This window comes from Fusarium verticillioides, chromosome 5, assembly GCF_000149555.1.
Source record: "Fusarium verticillioides 7600 chromosome 5, whole genome shotgun sequence".
Lineage (NCBI taxonomy): Eukaryota > Fungi > Ascomycota > Sordariomycetes > Hypocreales > Nectriaceae > Fusarium > Fusarium verticillioides.
Window position 1 is genome coordinate 1,703,906 of NC_031679.1, and position 20,643 is coordinate 1,724,548.

Here is a 20,643-nt window from a genome sequence, read left to right on the forward strand (position 1 = left end):
CTCCACTCCGCCATAAGTTGGTACTTGGAGGGGCGAGGATCCATCCCATCTCCAGCTGCCATCCCTGTCAAGAATCAGATACCCGCCCTCTAAGAAACGAGAATCTGACTGCAGTGCGTTCTGGGCTGGTGAGTTCCCTGATGGCGATTCACAGTTGTTGACGACTAACGCGCAGATATCCCTTGACCTGGCTGAGCGTTGAGACGGGCACGCCGTCAAGCTTTACTGGTTTTTCGCACGTTGAAGCATCTCCCACGGGCAGGGCAGACTCAAGAGGCTTGCGGCTGTAAACCATCGAGAGATCTACAATCTACACTGTACGAATACCTAGATGTGTAACGTACGTACAGTTACGCTGGATCGTCTCGTCAGCATTGATCCCAAAACCAGCCAGCATTTCAGGGCGGAGAAGGCGGCTGGTCTTCATTCAACTTTCATAGCGAAGACTTCAGCCACCGCAATATCTGCATTCGCCTGCTCACCGTTCCATCGACCTCTTTTTTTTTCCAACTCGTCTTACAATTCACTTGAACCAAGTTCCTTGAAATGAGGAACTACGTAGTAGAGTGCCACAGATTATGGAGATAACTACAGGACCCTGGCACCTTGCATTGTTGTCCATCCAAAGACAACAAGGCATGCCACTGACAGGAGATGCCCGATGCCTAAGCTAGGGGAGGAAAGAAAACTCAAGACCGTAACCCTAAGGGATAAAAATATTTAGGTAAATTTAGCCTAAGCTTAGGGGACTCTTTGCTACGTTTATTTTGACACCTTGTATCAAAGTTCAGTGTTTTCTTGCCCCCCGAGGCTAAGCTGAGAATTGTCACGTTTGCATCTGCAATGCTGCTCGGGCCTGGCGCTTCCCGTTTGCTCAGTGCTTACTAACTGTATTGCACAGTACTCTGCAGTATCCTGCTGTTTCAGCGTGTAGGTAGTTTAGCAGCTTCTGCGGAGGGGCCCAACGCAAAGTTCCAGAAGGAGCCAAGTCACATACATAAATACCATTTGACTCCCCTTTTCCTTCAACCGCCAGCTTGCCGGAAGATCGTCATCCCCTTTCTCCCGCCACATGCCCTGCGCATCGTTGTCCGGTATGGGCAACGGTCCCTAATTTCCCTCCAAAGGCACGGGCTTTGCAGTCTGGCTGCCTCAGGAACTTGTAGGCTAGTCAGCCATCACCTTTCAATTGGGAGTACCCGTACCTGGCCCTGTTTGCTTACGAGCCTTTCCCTTTGACATCAGCCGCTGAGCCTACTGCAAGCCTGCTCACCTACACGACTTTTAGGCCATGGTAGCTCGTTCCGCCAGAAACCGTCAGCAGTCAGATTTAACCATGTCCCGAATTGCTGCGGCGGTGCTCGGTTGCTGACCGCCAATTGAGAACAAAGAAAACGGTACCAGTACTCAAAACGAAGTATATGTTTGTGTTACTTCCCCTCTCTATTCCCCTATCTCTGGCAAGATCACAAATGGTGACATTCAGGCGATTCCTCCCTTGTCTTGAGGTTACTTGACTAAAACGCTCGAATGGGTTAGTCTTTTGTCCGAAACACGACAAAGAGTCTGCCACAACAAAGCGCATGTTCTAAAAATAGCCGATCCTGTCTTAGCAACTTGAAATTAGCTGGAACGAGCCGACAACTGGCTGGGCTTGCTCAGCCTGGCTGGTTAGAAATTGATGATGCTGGGGCGCAGGCGGATACGTACATGGCATTTTGCGGTCTTGTCCGTCTATCCGTGAATTACCTCTTCCTCTCCGTTCTGAATTCTATCCAATCTCGGACCAGTGAAAGGTGGGCTTGCGGTCCGCCATTCTGACTGCATTTTTCTGCGGTGAATTTACAGACAAGGCCACCAAGTAGCGGGCTTTGAAGCTCAGTTGTTCTCAGCCGAGCCAACGTCTAATGCAATTGCGCGGAATCCTTCGTCCTCACGTCAGCTGGCACTTGATGGGAACTACGGGCTCCCAGCCCTACGGTTGAGGCACGAAGCTATCGAGCTTATTCGGACTGTTCACATTTGTTGTGTCCAAAATCCGTTGGATATTCGTTACTGGATCTCTTAATTCGGATATGGGCTCGTGCATCTAACGTAGAACTGTCGCTGGAGATCTTCCCGTATATCACTACATATCAGTGCTTTCGCTATCAACAGCATTCAACTAGCCTAGCACAATTCCCAGTACCCTCAATATCGAGCGGCTTGTGGTCCCCATCCTCAGTTGCTTTTCCGAGACATCGGCTGGTTCTGGAACATAATGAAGGTCGTGGCCTGGCTACTAAGGTCCCGACGACTGCTACCCTGAAGAGCCTTGACCAGCAATGCAAGGATTACGAAATGTCTTGAGTTCTCCCATCCTGTGCAGCGCCGGAGCAACACGAGTCATACTGCATCTATTCAACGTCTTAAATGTTGCCAAAGTATAGCGACTGAGCAGTCAATAATCACTTCAATGGCCAGTACTGTGGACATGTATCACTTGCCCTGGATTATTCTAATTAATAGATAGTACTTCTATTTTACGCCAAACCTTTGTAGATGCCCGACACAAGTCTAGCATTACACACTGCCGCAGGGTAAACAGATCGATATACTCAAAACAGACAATAACACAGTACTAGGTTGAATGCGCAACAACGAAATTACATATCCGGATTCCGAAAACACTGCAAAGTCACTGAGCACTGTGACGCTGGTATCGACCGTACGAAAAGGGATGACTTCACGGGGTTGGCGCAAAGTGTAGATGTAACATCCTCTACTTAGTATCCGACGATGAAATTCATATTTGGTGCCGCGAACCCTTCATATCATAGTCAGAAATTGGTCCAGCTCTCATCTGCAGATAACAAAAAAGAGAAACATGATGCTCCCGCAGTGGGTCCAAGTCCTCGATCATGCCATAACCGTTGAGCTAAGATAACATACCTTCGCTTTGTTAAAGACCCGATGACAGGGTGAAGTATATAAGTGAATGTTGCCAACAAAGAAGCGAGGTCTACGGTCAGATTGCAATGTTGAATTGTGATTCGCCAATTGTGATATTTGATGCAAGCCGCCAATATGAAGACCCAGATATTAACAGCCAAAGAATAACGGGCATGGCCCTACTGATAACATTTGTAAATTACGAAGCCGAAACTAAAAGTCGCGCACATTGAATTCGGCGTAAATGCATTTATGAGCGCTACTTCTTAATAATCGAGCCTAAACCTCGAAGATGGAGGGGCGATGGCGAGGCAAGCTTTGTCTCTTGCATCGGGAGTTTGTTGTTTCGGATTTAGGGACGCGCGTCTGATGCAGACAAAGCGATTTCTGCAGAGTCTGCCCAAGTCTGGTATGCAAACTCGTGCCACTGTTGAGACTCTGTATCATGGTTGGCCAGAACTACACTCACTGAGCATGGATTCGGGGAAACAGGCTGTAACTCTATGGAGTTCGGTAGGGTATAACAGTTAACATACGGAGTACAACGTATAACGGTCGGGCTTATGTTTGCCTGTCCTGATTAGGCCGTCACGTTGCAGTCAGAGTCTTGGACCCGAGATTGCCTCTCCTCCTCTACGTAGAATCGAGAACCTCATGAGTAGAGCATTATACATACACTGGGTGATGCTGCACGATGCCGTCTGTTCGTTCGTGTTCACCTGAAGCCGGCGGCCAGTTGATGGTTTGCGGCACCTGAATTAATAGCTCAACGGGCGGCACTGGATCTAGGCCCAAATCGACTGGTTAGGACAGTGTCTGGCCAGGATCCCCAGGGGCTTCTGGCACTGCTTAGTGGATATCATGCAGGGATACTGCAAGCTTTTCCATAAGCCAGTCTTCACCCACGGAGCTACAATATCAGGGGCTGATATACAGTGCGATTAATTTAACTGTTTCGCCATCGCTGAAAGAGGCAGAGTCAAGCATCAGTATCCCTGTTGCACCATCTCCTCGTGCTCCAATCGATGTCTCGCACCCACCAACAAAGCAAGTGCGTGTGAGTGAGTGCGCGTGTCTGCCTCTACTGTACAGTAGGTACTTTGACTTGACCTCCCACCTCCCGCCGCTTTCCCGCCTGTGCAGTTGATTTCACTCCTTCATCGTTCTTTGCAACCCCAGACGATCGCATCAATTTCTCATCGACGGCCAACAGTTCCACGCATCGATTTGAACCGAATCAAATTCCCGCGAGAGAGAAGAAGTCCGGCTTTTCTTTCTCGTATTCTCTTATTCGAATCAATCGCCCGGTCGATTATGTCTCCTTGCGCCTCCTAACCAGCCTTCCTTTTCATCCGAGCTAGCCTCTGAGCCCACACTCGTTTCTCACTCATCTCACTTCGACTATCACCGACTCGATTTTGGATATACAACGTCTTGTTCTACTCGTTCTCATATACCGGAAATCGACCGCAAAAAAAAAAAAAAAAAAACACATAATCTCTCCTTCTATATCTCCCCAAGCCTTGTCGCAGATCACTATTCGAGTCAGCATCTTGCCAAGCATTGTTGATAACCCACAGCAACTTGCGCCTGACTGATCATCCGAAGCGATCGGCATATCTCAACAGCCAAGCATCATATATCATCGCATTAGCTCCAAAGCCTTCCATACCCAGACGTCACCATGATGGAGAGGTCAGGATACCTCGTTGCCAGGAACCTGGATGAGTTGAACCATGGTAAGTCGAACAGAGAGTTGCCGGCATGTTCAGTTTCACAGCCTCTAACAATCGTACCTAGCATTCCAGCTCGTCCCTCGAAGCAAGGAATGTGTGAAATGTGATGATGATGCACAACTTGAATGTCCAAAGTGCGCAGATAACGAAGTCTGCCAATTCACCGTTCCCCTCGACTGTACCATGTGTGCTACATCCTTCTGCGAAAAGGACTCAGACAGCTCCAGCAACAGCGGCGGCGGTGGCCCAAATGTTGGCGCTATCGTTGGCGGTGTTCTCGGTGGCATCGTGGTCATTGCTATTGCTACCTATATAGTATGGAGATTCTGTATCAAGCCGAAGCGTTCGCAGATCCCCACGTCTATATACATCGAAGACACAGACGCCATTCAGAATGAGAAGGATGCTGCTTCAAGAGGAACTCGCCCGCACTCTACACACACCGTTCACTCAATCGCATCAACAGTCCTCACACGAGCATCAAACATCATTCAGATCGCATATATCCCTGGCGTCACAAACCGAGCCACCCCGACATCGCCAAACGTTCTTGTCCCTCCAGTCCCACCGATCCCTATGCACCATGCCGAGGCCAACCGTGGCCTAGGACACGACGACCAGCATTTCTTTGTTCCTGGCGATCTACGGGACTCTACCTACTCGGGGCTGTCAGGCTACTCGGACCGAACCTCATACGCTCGAACCTCTTACGCACCCCGATCCAGTGTGGCTTCTACGATTTATGGAAAACAGGCTCAGGTTCTTACACCTGCTCAGACTGGAATGAGAGCCAAGCCGACTGTTGTCAGCGTCAAGTCCGTCGGTAACAACGGTGGTGATATGGTGGCACCTCCAGTCCCCACGATTGACTTCGAGAAGTTTGGTGGCGGCAGGCCCAAGAGCGGTGCAAGTGCCTTCAGCGTCGGCTCAACGTTCCTCAACAGCGCCAACACTGCTACGCAGGCTCGTGCACAGGTGGTGAAGGTTGGAACATTGAAGAAGGTCGACGTGGGAAGCAAGACAGAATCAGACACATCGTCATCAACCATGGCACCATCACCGCCAACAACACCAAGTGGCCGCGTTACTCGAGATTCGAGCATTACCGTTATTGACGAGTCGCCCTCTGTGGACCAAGGTCCTTTCTCGGATCCCCCAGAGCGATCTAGCCCACAAAAAGCAAACAAGGCCCCTAGCCTTGGTGCCGTCATGGAAGATTCAGTAGGCGAGGATGACAAGCCTCTGACTCTTACGCGGCGAGATAGCAGTCCTTTCGGGGACAAGCACGCGACAAAAGAGTAGCAGCTGCGTCACTCTACTCTGATACAGCACAACTTCCTCACGAATATGTCACGAATCTAGCCGAATGTTGGTCAAGGGACATGGACTAGAATTTGTCTTTTATTTATTTTCTTTATGTTATATTCACTTCATGTCAACTTCTATTGGTCAGACAAACACAGAATTGTCACGGGATATGGCACCCTTTTTTATGTTATATTCAGGATAGCGGAGAGGGACTTGGTAACAGCTATGGCGTCTTGGAAAGAGGGCCGTGGCAACAGCTTCAGGGATGCCTGTAGGCCTCGGAAGTCTCTATGTGAATATTGAATAGAGATGATTCTATATATGCTTGTATATCCATGATGGCTGCTATCTTTGATGAGCCCTCAACCCATTGCGGCACCTGGAATATGCCCCGTGGTACCTTTTCATGGGAGACATAAAGAAAAGGTTGCAAATGTTCATCCCGTCGCCTGTCTACACTGCAAGTAATTGCAGAGACAGGAGCATCGATGCCTGGGCAGGAATTAAGACATAATGGGAACATGTAGAGACTGGTTATCATTGTCACATAGTGCCCTATGTTCGGCAACTTGGGTACCTTGCTTAACGATGATGAATTCCATAGTCTACAGTCCAGGTAGAACCAGACCTGGGATGAGAGGGATTGTAGGTCATTCGTTACATCTTTTCTTTCCCAAACCCTTGGGACTTTCTGGTTTTGTCAGTACTAGCCTATTACCTTAATAAGTATGGATTTGGTCATACCAGGCATAGTTGAAAGTCGGCCTCTCAGCCACTTCCCCTCACAATCTGGAGGTAATCGCACGAAGATCGTCGTGCCTTGACTGTCGATCGATCTCGCGAGGTTATCACCATGACTCGGCCGATAGACTGCGCTGCCTATTGGTCACTGAATTGATCATCTATTGCAACCATTACATTGCAACTCGCTGAAGGGAAAACGCCAACTCGATTGACACCGTGGTACATATCAGTTTTTGCAGACTTCTCAATGATTATGAGAGAATGTTGGCCGCTTGGTGAAACGTGCTAGAGAGAAAGGGAGAGTTTCATAACGGAATGGGTCTTTGGCGTAGTTGTTTGAAGCCCTTTGTGATATGTTTGCTGGGGAAGAGGTTCGAAACATCTCATTCGACTGACTACTAAGTTGACCTACGATCTTTGTCGTCGTTATGTCGTCCGACAATGCCCTTTATACATGAATAAATACGCCTATCACATCTAGGCAGCTCTTCAGTTTATAGACTGACATCTTGGAGGCGAATGCCGTAACGCAACTGTACCTTTGGGGGTTAGAGTGAAATAAATGTTGCGAATGCGGGTTTATCCGTAACTCTGGATATCTAGTTCAGAGCCAACATGTTGATCTTTTGGTCGAGACTGGTTAGCAGAGTTGGCCGAGATTATCGGCGTCCTTAGATCCGGCACTGTCTCTTGACACGACTTGTGAACTGGTCGAGTTGGCTCCAAGAGCTTGCCATGAATGTCAATGCTATTGTAGGCAAGGCAACTCCAGTGTCGGAACATGAGTCTTGAACCACGCCGTCTCTTCTGTCTCCTGGACCTGCAGGGCTTCTCCTTGGTCTTATTCTGTCTCTTCTCTCAACCCTAGCTTCGGAATTTCTCATCCCCTGTTCCCCGAATACGTTACGTTGATGGGTTTCTTCACCCTCCATTTCACTTAGGTTGATTCCTTTGGATGGCTGACCTTCCCCTTCTGTGCATACCCCCAGCATCCATCCATTAACTTGAACTGCCCGTCACAGCTGAGTCCTTTTCACAAGCAATGTGCTTACCAAGTGATAGAGACAAGTACAGTCGTAATATGCCGGGTGTAACTGCCACTCGCTCCCTTTCGTTCAGGGTCATCTTAAACGCCCACTACTACTCCGTAGTCTGCTGTACATAGCCTCCGGCCATGGCGCCGGTCTATATTCCGGTCCTCGCCCGCCTCTACTCCGTACGCCGTCCCTGCCAGACCTCGACACGGGACGGCTACTGGCTTCGGAGAGCAGTCTGTCCGAAGCGTCTAGAGTTTATATACATGCATGCATACATAGGTACATACACACACACACACGCGCGCGCGTGCATGTGTAGGTAAGTAGTTACGTGATTTGCAAAAAAGAACGCAATATAGCTTCTCCTATCCTAATGTAGCGCCATAAGCTTCCCCGGGTTAGACCAGACAGGATGCTACCGTGGCTCACTTCCAAGGATGAGTCCTAGTCATGGATCTTAATCCGCAGCCCCTGCTGCAATTCTTCGAGAAAAAAAGAGAGGCCGGTAGTATCGGCATAGGCTTAACCGCATGGAAACTTTGTTCGGCACTTGTCCTGTCACTGTGAAAGCCTAGAGCTCTGCCATCGGATTTCCTGTGGGTGAATGACTAACTGTCCATATTAGCAACAAAGGGACCATTTTTAAATAACCCCAGCCCTAAATTCGATGTCAAGTTGATGTCATGGGTATTGGGTTTACATAGGTACCTACTTTAGATAGGTCCGTATCGACTACGGCATTGATGCTTCTTCCATAACAAAATGTGAAGCGCCACTGCGATAACATCCGCCATGGGAACAAACACAAGGTACACACACACGCGGCACGCAGTCCATCTTTCAAATGACATGACCTGTTCTACAGTGCATCAAGTAGGTAGGTAGGTAGGTAGGTAGATAGTTAGTATGTAACCGAGCTGTTGATCACTAGCTGCATATAAACAAGGCCCTTCTTTACTTTTTCCATCACGCCTTTTACGAGTGTCATGGTTCACGGCAATTACGTGGGGTGATTGATTTGATAACTATCACATAACCTGCGGGAAGCGTGGGAGTGGTGCATACAATCTGATTAATCAATGACCATCCATCGACAGTAGGTACTGTATGTGACGAGCTACTGTAGCTGCTCGTAAACAGAAGTATTCCCCAGCGTCTCCATCGCTGATGGGGAACCTTTGTGGTTGAATATCTACTAGGAGCGTAGTGCGAACTCGTCCACCATTTTCAACTGCAACAATACCCCATCCATATCACCCACCCACGCTTGCACACTAACTACTACCTAGTAGCAAACCCCACCAATTTCGCTATCAGATCGATCTTTACCTTGCTTTACTCTACTGGGTTTCTGTCTTCATTCAGGTCGTCGCAAGGCTATGCCGCGTGTGTTGCAAGGATATCTGAAGCAAAGTCAGAACAGCAACATGGAAGTCGCCTTTGGTACAATCGCAATAGATGGGGGAGAGCATCTGCCATCAGCCCTGTGCTTCCTAAACATCAAGGCTTGCATTTAAAGTCCACTGGCAGGGAACATGGTTCCGAGTCCTGCTCGATAGATGCCAAGGTACGCCGATGCTAACGGGGCTAACACCGTTTTCATGCCCTTGGTGAGTGAGCCAGCATGACACAAGACACCAACAAAGGGAGGGGAAATCGGCCGTTGCATCTTTGTTGGATCCCTTCTTCTCCCTAGAACAAACATCTGGTATCTTTCTGAAGAGGTCCTAGTCCGGACTGGGTTATCAGAAGGAGCTGGGATATTGCGAATCTCACCTGTTCGTGATGGTGAAACGACTGCCATTACTAGTCTTTGTTGGAACAAATGTAGATTTTACCTACTCACTGTACAAGACTCACAATTTGATGAGGTTATTAGACCCTGCGTCGGAATGACTTGAGTTTTCATCCAAAATCAAGCTGAACGTAAAGGAAACGTGAGCCGAGATAGATGCGAATCAGGATTCATGGACATTCTTTTATCGTTGCTCTATTCTGTAATGGGTTGATTGATGGGAATTTCCAGCGTCATATCCAAGATATTATCTCCCGAAAGTTGACTATTAACTTGAAATCATATGTAAATGGAAACCCTCGATTAGGTAGTGGGGACGTTTCCGCACAGATGTGAGAGCCAACCGATATGTTGCTGGTTGCAGAGGAATGCCATTCAAATTTTGGTCGTAAATTTGGAAAACAAATAGTAGTATAAATGTCAACAGATAACCTAGCGCCCCAAGAATATGCCTCTTTTTGTTCGTACGCCGTGCGCCGGTGCGGAACTGCTTCTGCTTCTGCTTTGGTTCGTCATTCGATGCTGCGTCGTCATGTCGCCCTGCTTGTTGGGCAATTGGCCATCTAGAAATCGCAGAAAAGTAATAAAGCCCGTCTCTGATCTCATCTCCTCCGCACTTCCCGCGGTATCTCACCAACCATCATTGGGCATATCCTCTGTCAAGAGAGATGAGGGATCGCCTCATGCGTGTTTCTTGACGTTCGCCTCTTGTCGTTGGCGAATCGACCTACTCGTTCGCCTCATTTTCCTCCTCTTAACTGATAGACTTCTAATCCGTAATGGGACGTATCCACTCATAATACCACACACTTGGACTTGCTTCGGTCCTTGTTCCTATTTCTGTGTCTTTCGTCTCGATCGCCGCCCCTCGCATCTCCGTTGCCTGTTCGCGTCCGGCCGCTCGATCTTTCCGAGGGACGTGAGGCTTGTTGTCGTTGACGACGTAGGATCCTAACAACGTCGTAAAACGCCTTTTCAACGTTGATGCAATTTTTGGCCGAAGCTTCTACAAACTCGCAGCCGAGCTCACGGGCGAGAGCATGACCTTCTTGGGTCGAGACCTCTCTTTCGGTGACTCGGTCGCTCTTGTTGCCGACAAGCATAATGGGCACGGGCAACTGCGGGTTTGCAGCGGAGATAGGAGAACCGGGATAAGACGGCGACGAAGCGCACGACTCTTTAACTCGTTGAATCTGATGGTGAAATCGTTTGATGCGAGTGAAGGAGGATCGTGATGAGATGCTGTAAACAAGAACAAAGCCTTCGCCATCACGAATCCATTGATCCCGTAGTGCTGTATATTCCTCCTGCCCAGCGGTATCGAGTACTTCGAGCATGCAAGGTTGGCCATCGATGACAACCTGCTTTCGGTATGAATCCTCGATCGTGGGGTCGTACTGTTACAGAGGTGTTAGCTCAATGTCACCAATAAGGCGAAACAAAACTGCCATATCCAACTTACAGTCTCAACAAAGTGCTGCAAACATAGCTGAATGGTAAGAGCTGTTTTTCCCACACCACCATCTCCCAGAACCACCAACTTGTATAGCACCATTCGGCCAGCCATGATGATGGCGACGTCGTGGAAATCGACAAAAGGCAGAGTCGATAAAAGAGGAGAGAGATTGGGTCTCGCGGGAGAGAGAAACACGACCCAAGCGACCAGCGGACCGGAGAGGGGGAGGGTGGAGAAAAGAGGGGGTGGTCGGTGATGAGGCTCACGAGATGCAGTGTCGATATATCCAAGGTGGTTGGAGGTTGTGAGGTCGAGGTCGTCTTCACGGGTAGTAAAACAGAGGCGAAGGTGAGAAACGGAGGAGGGGGTGGCTTGATGGAGCAAAGAGCTGTGACCAAGCGAAAGCGGCGGCAGTGGCAGCACCAGTAGCAGCACCAAAAAACGTAATGCAGGCAGGCAGGCAGGTAGGTATGTGCTGATTTGGAGCGGCGGCGGTGGGCGTCAAGGCGTCAAGTGCGTCAAAACGAGGCAGCTGGGAGGGCGGAGGGGGTCGATGGCAGTCCAAGGCAAATCAATGCGTAGCGATGAATGCAAGGCTCAAAGACACGAGGCAGGGCGCGGCAAGGCAGCTACAGATGTCGACGAACAAGCGCCAGTGGCAAAAAAAAAAAAGATAGCACTGGACCGGGCTGATAGGGACTGGTAATAATAGCAGTCTGTTTGTGAGTTTGTAGTGTCAATATCCATCCGAAAAAAAGAGTTGGGAGTGGACAAGAGGTAGATGTTTGGTCTAGGTCTAGGTCTAGACGTAGACGTGGAGCTGCTTGGACACTGAGTGCTAAGGAAGTGAGTTACTGGACTGAAGGACAAATGGAGGAAGTTGGCTTGTTCTTGCACATTGGGCTTTGAATTGGGATTGGGAGAATACAGCCCAGCCCAGCCCACCTTCAGTCAAGCTAAGGTGGAGAACCCTTTTTTTTTTCTTCTCCCTCTTACCCTTTTCCTTCTCTCTCCCTCTCCCACCCAACCTTACCCAAATATTTGAACATACTGTAGTGGTACTTTCACTCAGTGCTAGCAGGCCCTTGAAGGTGGGCGCCCTGGACTCCTAGGTTGCAATCGAGGCGGGGCGCCAGGTTTTACCAAATACCTGGGTGAAAGGTATCCATGCGATGGAGACGCGGCAGCGGTACTCTCTTCCTAAGACCCCGAGGAGAGGCTAGAGGTCCTTGGAGGGGTTTCTCTAGGTTCTCTAAGGGGGGATCAGCAACCAGACAAGCCACTTCACCGTGCAGACGGTCTGGTACCTTGCGTAGAGGATTTACATTGACCAGAGGTACTCCCTTTTAGACTGTGCACGTTTACGGATAAACCTACCTAGCGTGGATGGGGAATGCAGAAGCACACCCAAGATCAACGATGCCTAACTAAGGTAGCTATCTCATTGCTCCAGTCTACTAATCCTGTAGTTCAATTGCTATAGCCCTTCACGGACAGCAGAATAGGGGATTCGTCGCCGTGGATCAATTGACGAGAAAATCCCCTACAGACAGGCAGCTTAGCGAATACCACGAGCTACCCAAGTCCCACGAAATGGAGCTGCCCTGGCCATTCATGGGTAGGATATCGGTTCGGTGGGTGCCCCGAGAAATGGGAGAGCGAGGGTGCTGTGCTAGGCTCCTGATAGGCGAGGGATGAAGCCGGAATGGTGAAGCGGTGGACGAGGGGCATGCCCTGGTCACAAAGCTCGCTGTCGAGTGTCTCCATTTCCCTCACCTTGTGGTGTTTAGTTTATACCCATCACACCCAGAAGGATGGCATTCCTTTTGCGTGCCGTATCCTTCGATAGTTGAAACGTTGTGGTATGAAAGGGCCTGGGACTCTGCAACAATGCGGTTTCTTGATCATGCTTAATAAACTCGAGGATATTCGGAACCCAAACCCAGATGGGTAGGTAAGGTATTTTCGATTTGTCTAAGCAAGGTACCTATCAATCCGGGCCGTTTTAGTTTGTATGAAAGACTTGTCCTGTCCTCTGTCAGGTACATGCTTGAGTGCCACCTTCGTCAAGTGGTGCGACTCCTGTTGTGGCTATTGTTTGGAGTGAACAGTACAGACTAACAGGTGGTTATTCGTCGGCGGGCACCCGGGAGCCCGGGTCACGGCTCGGCTGTGTCGAGGCGGGCGGAGGACTCGACCGGATCTAGGCAGCTTTACCAGGTCTGGTCTTGGTCCGTTGCTCATACTGTAGGAATAGAGTGGATTGGAAGAGTCTTCTGTGCTGCTCTGTGATGTCGCTGGGTTGTGACAGTAACTTAGCTGAAAGAACCAACATGAACTTGGCCTGGCTAGGACAAGAAACACGCGTTGCCTGTCAGTCTGTCTGTGCCTTTAGTGGTTTGAGTGGGGAATGAAAAGATTTGTTGTCACTGTCGTGATTCTACATACCTAGGTACTCAAGTCTTTTGCAAGATCAGTACAAGTATGTGTGTCTGGCGTATGTAGATGGTTTGGCAATGCTTTCTTCTTCTTATTGACTTCCACCTGAGATTTGTGACGAAGGATTTGATTGATCGCATATGCTGCTGCGTTCAGTCGTATGTCATTTAGTTAGTGATCAGTCAAGAACTTTAAGTTGGAAATAGTTTCCCGAGCTGCTGCTCTCTCTTTCCACAATGGCTTGATATCATTTATTTCTTCCATTTCTCGTTTGTTCTGGGCTTCTCAAATCAGCATCCTTGTTGTTGTGTAGTCGTCTGCATGGCCATGCTGCTGCAGCCCAGCCCACACACAGGCCAAGCGGTCGCAGGACGGACAAGTGGTGTGGTTCTGTTCAGAGGAACAGGGTCCTTGTCTCCCCGGGAAGTCCAGTCCCATGGAGGCATAGTCGTATTTTAAAGAGGACCAGCCTTGGAGAAAAGGTGGTGGCCTGTGCGGAAGCCGCTCCCAGCTCCCAGCTCCCAGCCAGCATCCATCAAAGCTCACGTTTTCTTTCCAGGGAGCTCTTCAATGGATGCAGAACTGATAAAATTACGATACCTACGGATACCACCTAATTAATTAAGACCTGCTGTTCCCGACAAGCACCATACCCTAGTACTTTTGCCCACCTACCTACCTAGGGAGACTTTTACCTACAGACCGACAACGATACATTTCCTTCGATTTCGAGTAGGCATGCTCTTTGCACTAATCGCCCAGTCATCCATGCCCTGAGAGAATCAAGCATCACCTAACTACTCCGTAATAAGCACCAAGCTCCAAGCATTTCCAGAGCCGCGCTTGTCGAGCTCCCAGTGACAAGTGACCGGCATTGATCCAATCCTTTCCTTTCGGGTTCTTTCAAGGGACCCGGCGCTACTGACGGAGTGCTAGGACGGGATTCCACGCTCCTACAAGGCACGGCACAGCGCAACGCAGCAAGTACATATGTACTCCGTAACGTCTCTGGCTGTTGTGCGTTACGTCCCGTCTGCTCTGGGGTATCTCCACCCATGTCACTTCTATGCTGATCTCACTCATCGGCGAGCTTCGATTCTCCACCAAAGTTTTGATAGCGTTGGAGAGACACAGGAAAGAGAGGAGGTTGGATTTGGAGAATCGAGCTGGTTGGGCACCAGACGAGTGGACCAGCCTCGGAGGAGGACAAGATGGAATTCGAATTGTTGTGCTGAAATCGGTGACTCAAGTTACTGAGTACCTACGTAGGCTTATCAATATATCAAATAAATTACAGGATCCTAAAATCTAGACCAGATTGGCCGACCGAGTCTTCGATGCGTCAAAACCAACGCCAAGAACGTTATGTACGTACCGTCGTTTTCTTGCTTTTTATTACTTCCCACTAACGGCGTCCGCGGCTTTATTAAGACACGGGAAAACTCATTATTTGCTTTTGTGGCTTTTGGCGATAGCATCAACATCACTTTTTCCGCCGTGGGGATGGAGAACGAGCAAGCAGTCCGACAAGTAACAATTCCCTTCGCTATAGTATAGGTAAATCAAGTAATCCCAACAGCACTGACTGCATCCTCTTGGCATCAGCTAATCGGTCCACCACGTAATCTTCCAATCTTCCGAAACACGACTGCCTGCCCTTCTAGAGCAGCATGCCCATGTCAAATGCTACATGCATGGGGATTGGTATTTCACCCGTCTCGGTATTCCATAGAGACCCTGCTTTTTGTTTTCTTTTGTTACCGGACTCGGATGCTTGACACGGGCGAAGACAAGCTTCGGACTACAGCCTAGGTATCCGTACCTGTGCATACGATCACCAGCCACTCAATCAAACATGTTCCCGGCTTTGATGGATAGTGAGATCCATTCGAGCCTGGACACCCGATGCTAACACGAGGACCGAGAAACGGCGGCGCCACTCTGTGGTCTCTGGGAATTTAAGCGTCCGCGCGGCCGGCGTTTATCTCACCTCGTCACGCCCAGTCAGAAACCCTGTCCGTATTCAGTCTTCACACAAGGGACAACTAAGTTAAGTTCACTGCTTGCATAACATGGCAGCTGGGACACTCAGGGGCTGGTGAGCCTCAGCGACCTCTAAAGACATGGTGCTTGTTCCGTTGGCTCGGAATGAGTCCGTCTCCCCTCGGACGTGATATCTGCATTCGCCCTACAGTATCAATCTCACTGCATTGTCTTGGAGGGGAATGCGAGAAGATATCACGATGACATGGTGCTCCATATCACACGCGAAGCTTCGTCAGAGTTGCACAGCCAATGAAGGCAGCACTGGGTCAAAGTTTTGCCACTATTGAGCTTCTCTCGACGTTCAATTGAACATTATTACGACTGGATTGGCCATATGTAGGCGTGCCAAACACTCCCGAGACAAGTCCACCCCACACCCTATTCTAAATGTGCAAGCCAAAAGCTATTGCAAACGTCTTGATACCCAGCTACCATAGTATATAGCACACCAATTCTCTCAGCAAAGTCAATAGGATCAGTCGAGTCAAGTCAGAAAAGGAATGAAAACGACGCTGAAACTTATTCCTAGATACGTCAGATCTCATGTTTCGAACAGAACTCTGCGGCTACTTCTTACTGGTAGCTCATGGCTCTCGGCCCTTGAAGCCATCCCGGGTCTCGCACACCCCAATCGTGTAGGACCGATTGACACCCCATGGCCACATTTTCCCGATCACACATTTGGGTAATTTCCCTGTCTCTGCTTTGATCCGAAAACGCCATGGAAAAGTTAAACGGTCTTAACTTGAGAGGGAAACTCGTATGTTGTCGGGCCGTTGTCATGTATGGGGTAAATCAACGTTTCCCCAGACTTTCTAACTATGGGTGCAGCTTGTCGTCAGCCGAAACTTGGATATCATTGGTATCTGAACGACAGCCTCGGTGGATATCAGACCCAAGACCGGATATCATTTGCCCTGTCATGTTGCCATGTGCTTTGCCACCGGATGCTCCTCTTCTTGTTACTCTCTGGCACATTGTAAATGAGACCGACTAACTTTCGGGTGTTCGATCCGTGAAGCCCAACCAGTCACGGGTGGTGTGGTCTGGGTTACAGGTTCATTCAATATGCAGAGAGAACAACATCATACCCATCTGCACGGGCTGGCGGGATTTAGCATGCGAACGAAGGTGGTAGGATATTAGCAGGGTTAAGTTGTCAAAAGATAAACTCTACCTATGGTTAAGTATAAAGTACAGCCTTAGACTACCTACCTAGACTATATTAACATTTCTAATAACTTAACTTAAGCTGGCTTTTTTAAGGGCTTAAGTTAAGGAAGGGAGTAAATTAATTAGTAAGTATATTTTAAAAGTTATAATTAAATTAAATAAGTTAATTTAAAGAATTTTAATTAAATAATTATAAAAAATAGCTTTATTTATTTTTTATAATTAGTTTTTTAAATAAAGTATTTTTTTTAATTACTATTAGCCTTATTTAAGGCTATTAAGCTTTTAACTTTTTATATAATAGCTTAAATAGTAAGGCCCTTATAATAAGCTAGAATTATAGAAGTTAATATTAGTTAAGGTTTATCTGCCTTAAGTAGCGCAATTTCTGCCTTAATTAAGCAGTATAAGTACTGCCTGCAGGTTTACCCTTTAGCAGCTATATTAACTGTTAAACTGAATTGTTTCTGTTTCTTCTATCTCTCTAACTTCTAGTATTTTATTACCTCTCTTTTAGTCTTCCTTTAGTTATATAATTAGTGTTCTTAATATATAAGGCTTATTTAAGTTAAATCACTTATAGGCTTATATAATCCCTTTTAATTATATAATACTACTAGTTTAATATACCCCTTTAAAATAGAACTATTATAATACTTTAATAGCTTAGAGTATTATCTTTTAAGTTCTTTTTATTAATATACTAAAAGTTATTTAAAGTTACTAATTATATCTTATTATATAATACTTCTTATTATAATTTAAGTTATTTCTTACTTTTTTAAATAGTTAATTAATAATTAAACTATTATTATATATTAATAATAAATAGATTCTATAAATAATAGATAGATCTTTTAATTAATTTAAATAATAGGCCTTTTATTTTTAAAATATATAAGCCTCTTTTTATTATAAAATCTAATTTCTTTTTCTTTTCTTTAAGTATTAATATTATATTTAATATATACCTCTTTTTCTTAGCTATTTAATTACCTTTTTAAGCTTTATTTTTTACTTTTATAGTATATTAGCTAATTATTTTTCTTCATAAAACTTAATATAAATTTTTATATTTTTATATTATTTTTAATACTATATTATATATACTTTTATACTTTTAAATGCTTATTTAATACTTATTACTAACTTTAAATAGTAAATCTTTTCTTTTTATATCCCTTTTAGTTTAGTAAATTACTTATTCTTTTAAGCTTTAAATTATTAAAATGCTTTACTAATTTATATTTAGTAAAGAAAATACTCCCTTTTACCTATCTTATATTAAAATCTAGTATATTAAGTAAGTAATATAAGTTACTACTACTAATATAATAAATTATTAAATATAAGTCTTTTTATATTTTGTTTCTTTATTTTAAGCTATATTTTAATTTTTTAATTTTCTTAGTAACTTTAAGTAATACTATATCTTATATTTAGCTTACCTTAATAGTACTATTATTAGTTAAAGTATTAGTAAGTATTAAGCTAAGCTAGGAGTTACTTATTATAAGTAATATAACCCTAGTAGCTCTTATTACCTAATATAAGTAATATATATTATAACTTTAAGCTATATTTAGCTAATTTAAACTATATAATCTTCTTAATATATTACTTATTACCTTCTTTTTCCTAGATTATATCTAGTAAAATAAGTCTTTTATTAAAAATTAGTAAGTACTTTTTATAGCTTATTTTATTATTTTAAATTATATTAATATTTTAGGAAATTTTTAAAAGAAGAATAAGTATTATATTATAGTTAAGGTTATTTTAAAAGGTATTTAGTCTTATACTTTCCTTTTATTTAGTAATACTTATCTTACTTTTACCTAAGTAAGGCTTATTTTCTTCTTTTATATTATAGCTAATAGTTTTTATTTTCTTTATAAAAAAAAGTCTTACTTTTTAGGCTTTTATTTACTAATTTTAAATTATTTATTTCTTTCTTAAAATACTTTCTATATTCTAATATAACTTTATATATTTTAAGGTATAAAATATATAAATAAAGTTTAAAGTATCTTAAGTAATATTAAAAAAAAATCTTATATTTAATATATTAAAAGAGATCTTATATTTAAGATAACTTTAATAAGTTAAAAGAGATCTTATATTTAAAGTAACTTTAATAAATTATAAAATAGTAAAAGGTAGCTTATTCTTTAAATATTTAACTTATCTAAGATCTTTTTAATTAATCTTTTACTAAGATCTATATTTTAATAATCTTAAATATATTCCTTAATATCTATAAGTCTAAATAGCTTATAACTCTCTTTTAGCTTTATACCTTATAATGCTTTTATAAGTATATTTACTAGTAGCTTTAAGCTTACTTTATAGCTTAAAAATATCATTTTCTTCTAGATATATTCTTATAACTAATAGTTATAGATATTTATATATTAAAGTTTAGTCTTTAGCTTTTATAAGAGATACTTAAGGAGATAAACTATTTATTAATTATTATAAATAAAATATAAATTAATATTTTAAAGCTTATTTTCTAGGCTCTAGAGTAGCTTTTATTAAAATAGCCTTTTCTTTACAGTTTATAAAAAAGTAAGTAGCTTTACTTTAGTTATTAATATAATTACTATATTTTACTTATTTACTTACTATCTTATAAGTCCTTTATAGATCTTTATTATATAACCTTATAAGCTTTTTTAATTAAAGATATTATTAATAAATAATATATTATTATATACTATAAATTCTCCTTTAGGTCTAAACTATAAACTATAGAAATAAGTTATATATAGGTAATTAAGTATATAGTTAGTAGCTTTTATATATATCTTACTTAAATTATTTATAAATTAAAAGAGTCTAAAAATTATAAATATAATATCTAGTTAATTAATAATACTTATATATAGGATTAATTTAATTACTTTCTTATACTAGTTAATTATATAATTATCTGCTTTTCTTTAGTTTAGAAGGAGTTTTTCCTTTCCTATTAAAAAGGCATTTATAATATTTATAATATATATCTTATATATCTTCTTAAAATATATAGTTTAAGTTACTTAAATGCATTTTAATATATAATCTTAAATAACTTATATATTAAGAAACTACTATAGCTTATTTCCTTTAATTAATTTATATTTTTCCTAAAGAAATTATATTAAAAAGTTAAAATATCTTTACAGTAATACGCAAGGTATAGCTAATAAGGTCTTATAATAAGAATAATATAATATAATACTTATTTTTAGTATATTATATATAAGGCATTATATATAATATTAAAAAAATATAATAACTTTAAAAGCAAGTCTTAAGATTATATAGTACTACTACCTTTAACCTTATAATCTAATTAAATAAGTAGCCTTAATCTACAAGTATAAAAAGATATTTCCCCTAGCTTTAGTAGGCTAAATGCCTTCTTTATTATTACCTAGTTAAGGTAATTAATACTAAGGCTTTAACCCTAAAGGCTTAATTTTAAATAAGCTAAAGATTATAAAAACTAATATAAGATATAATATTATATAATTAATATTAATAATAGCTATAACTATCTAATTAAGGCAATTAATACCTATATATCTAGCCTTTTAATAGAAATCTATAGCTTTAAGCTTAATATTATATTAATCTTTTAATTTTTCTTAAAGTATTATAAAATTATAAAAAAATACCTATTATATATTAATAAACTATTAATAATATAATAAGTTAATCTTATAATCTTTAACTATTAAATATAGCTATTTAATATTAATAGAAATAAAGCTAAAAATAAAGCCTTTAATAATTATATTATAGATTAAATATAAGTATTAAAAGACTTAATAAATTATTTAAAATAAAGTTAATACTTATTAAGGTAATAGCAGGCTTTTATTAATAGTATTATATTAAGTAATAATAATAATTAATATTAGCTATAATTTATAAAGTTAAGATATATAGTTATAGTAGTTAAATTATAGATATAAATATTATATTATA

General features: G+C 43.0%; 2 protein-coding genes across 3 annotated transcripts; one reads left to right on the plus strand and one right to left on the minus strand.

The window, feature by feature from the left end:
• Positions 1-3,924: 3,924 nt before the first annotated feature.
• On the plus strand, positions 3,925-7,359 carry FVEG_02838 (hypothetical protein). Its single transcript, XM_018890350.1, has 2 exons — positions 3,925-4,670; positions 4,732-7,359. The coding sequence occupies exons 1-2, from the start codon at positions 4,616-4,618 to the stop codon at positions 5,967-5,969; spliced, it is 1,293 nt and encodes a 430-aa protein (XP_018746647.1). The 5' UTR covers positions 3,925-4,615; the 3' UTR covers positions 5,970-7,359.
• Positions 7,360-8,750: 1,391 nt separating this feature from the next.
• FVEG_02837 (protein Ras-2) lies at positions 8,751-11,947 on the minus strand. Of its 2 annotated transcripts, XM_018890349.1 has the most exons (3): positions 11,014-11,920; positions 9,617-10,948; positions 8,751-9,562 (listed from the first exon to the last, which is right to left on the minus strand). In XM_018890349.1, the coding sequence occupies exons 1-2, from the start codon at positions 11,116-11,118 to the stop codon at positions 10,346-10,348; spliced, it is 708 nt and encodes a 235-aa protein (XP_018746646.1). In that variant the 5' UTR covers positions 11,119-11,920; the 3' UTR covers positions 8,751-9,562; positions 9,617-10,345. The 2 variants fall into 2 exon arrangements, with proteins under 2 accessions (XP_018746646.1, XP_018746645.1); XM_018890348.1 differs by having other exon boundaries at positions 8,751-10,948; positions 11,014-11,947.
• Between the last annotated feature and the right edge of the window lie 8,696 nt (positions 11,948-20,643).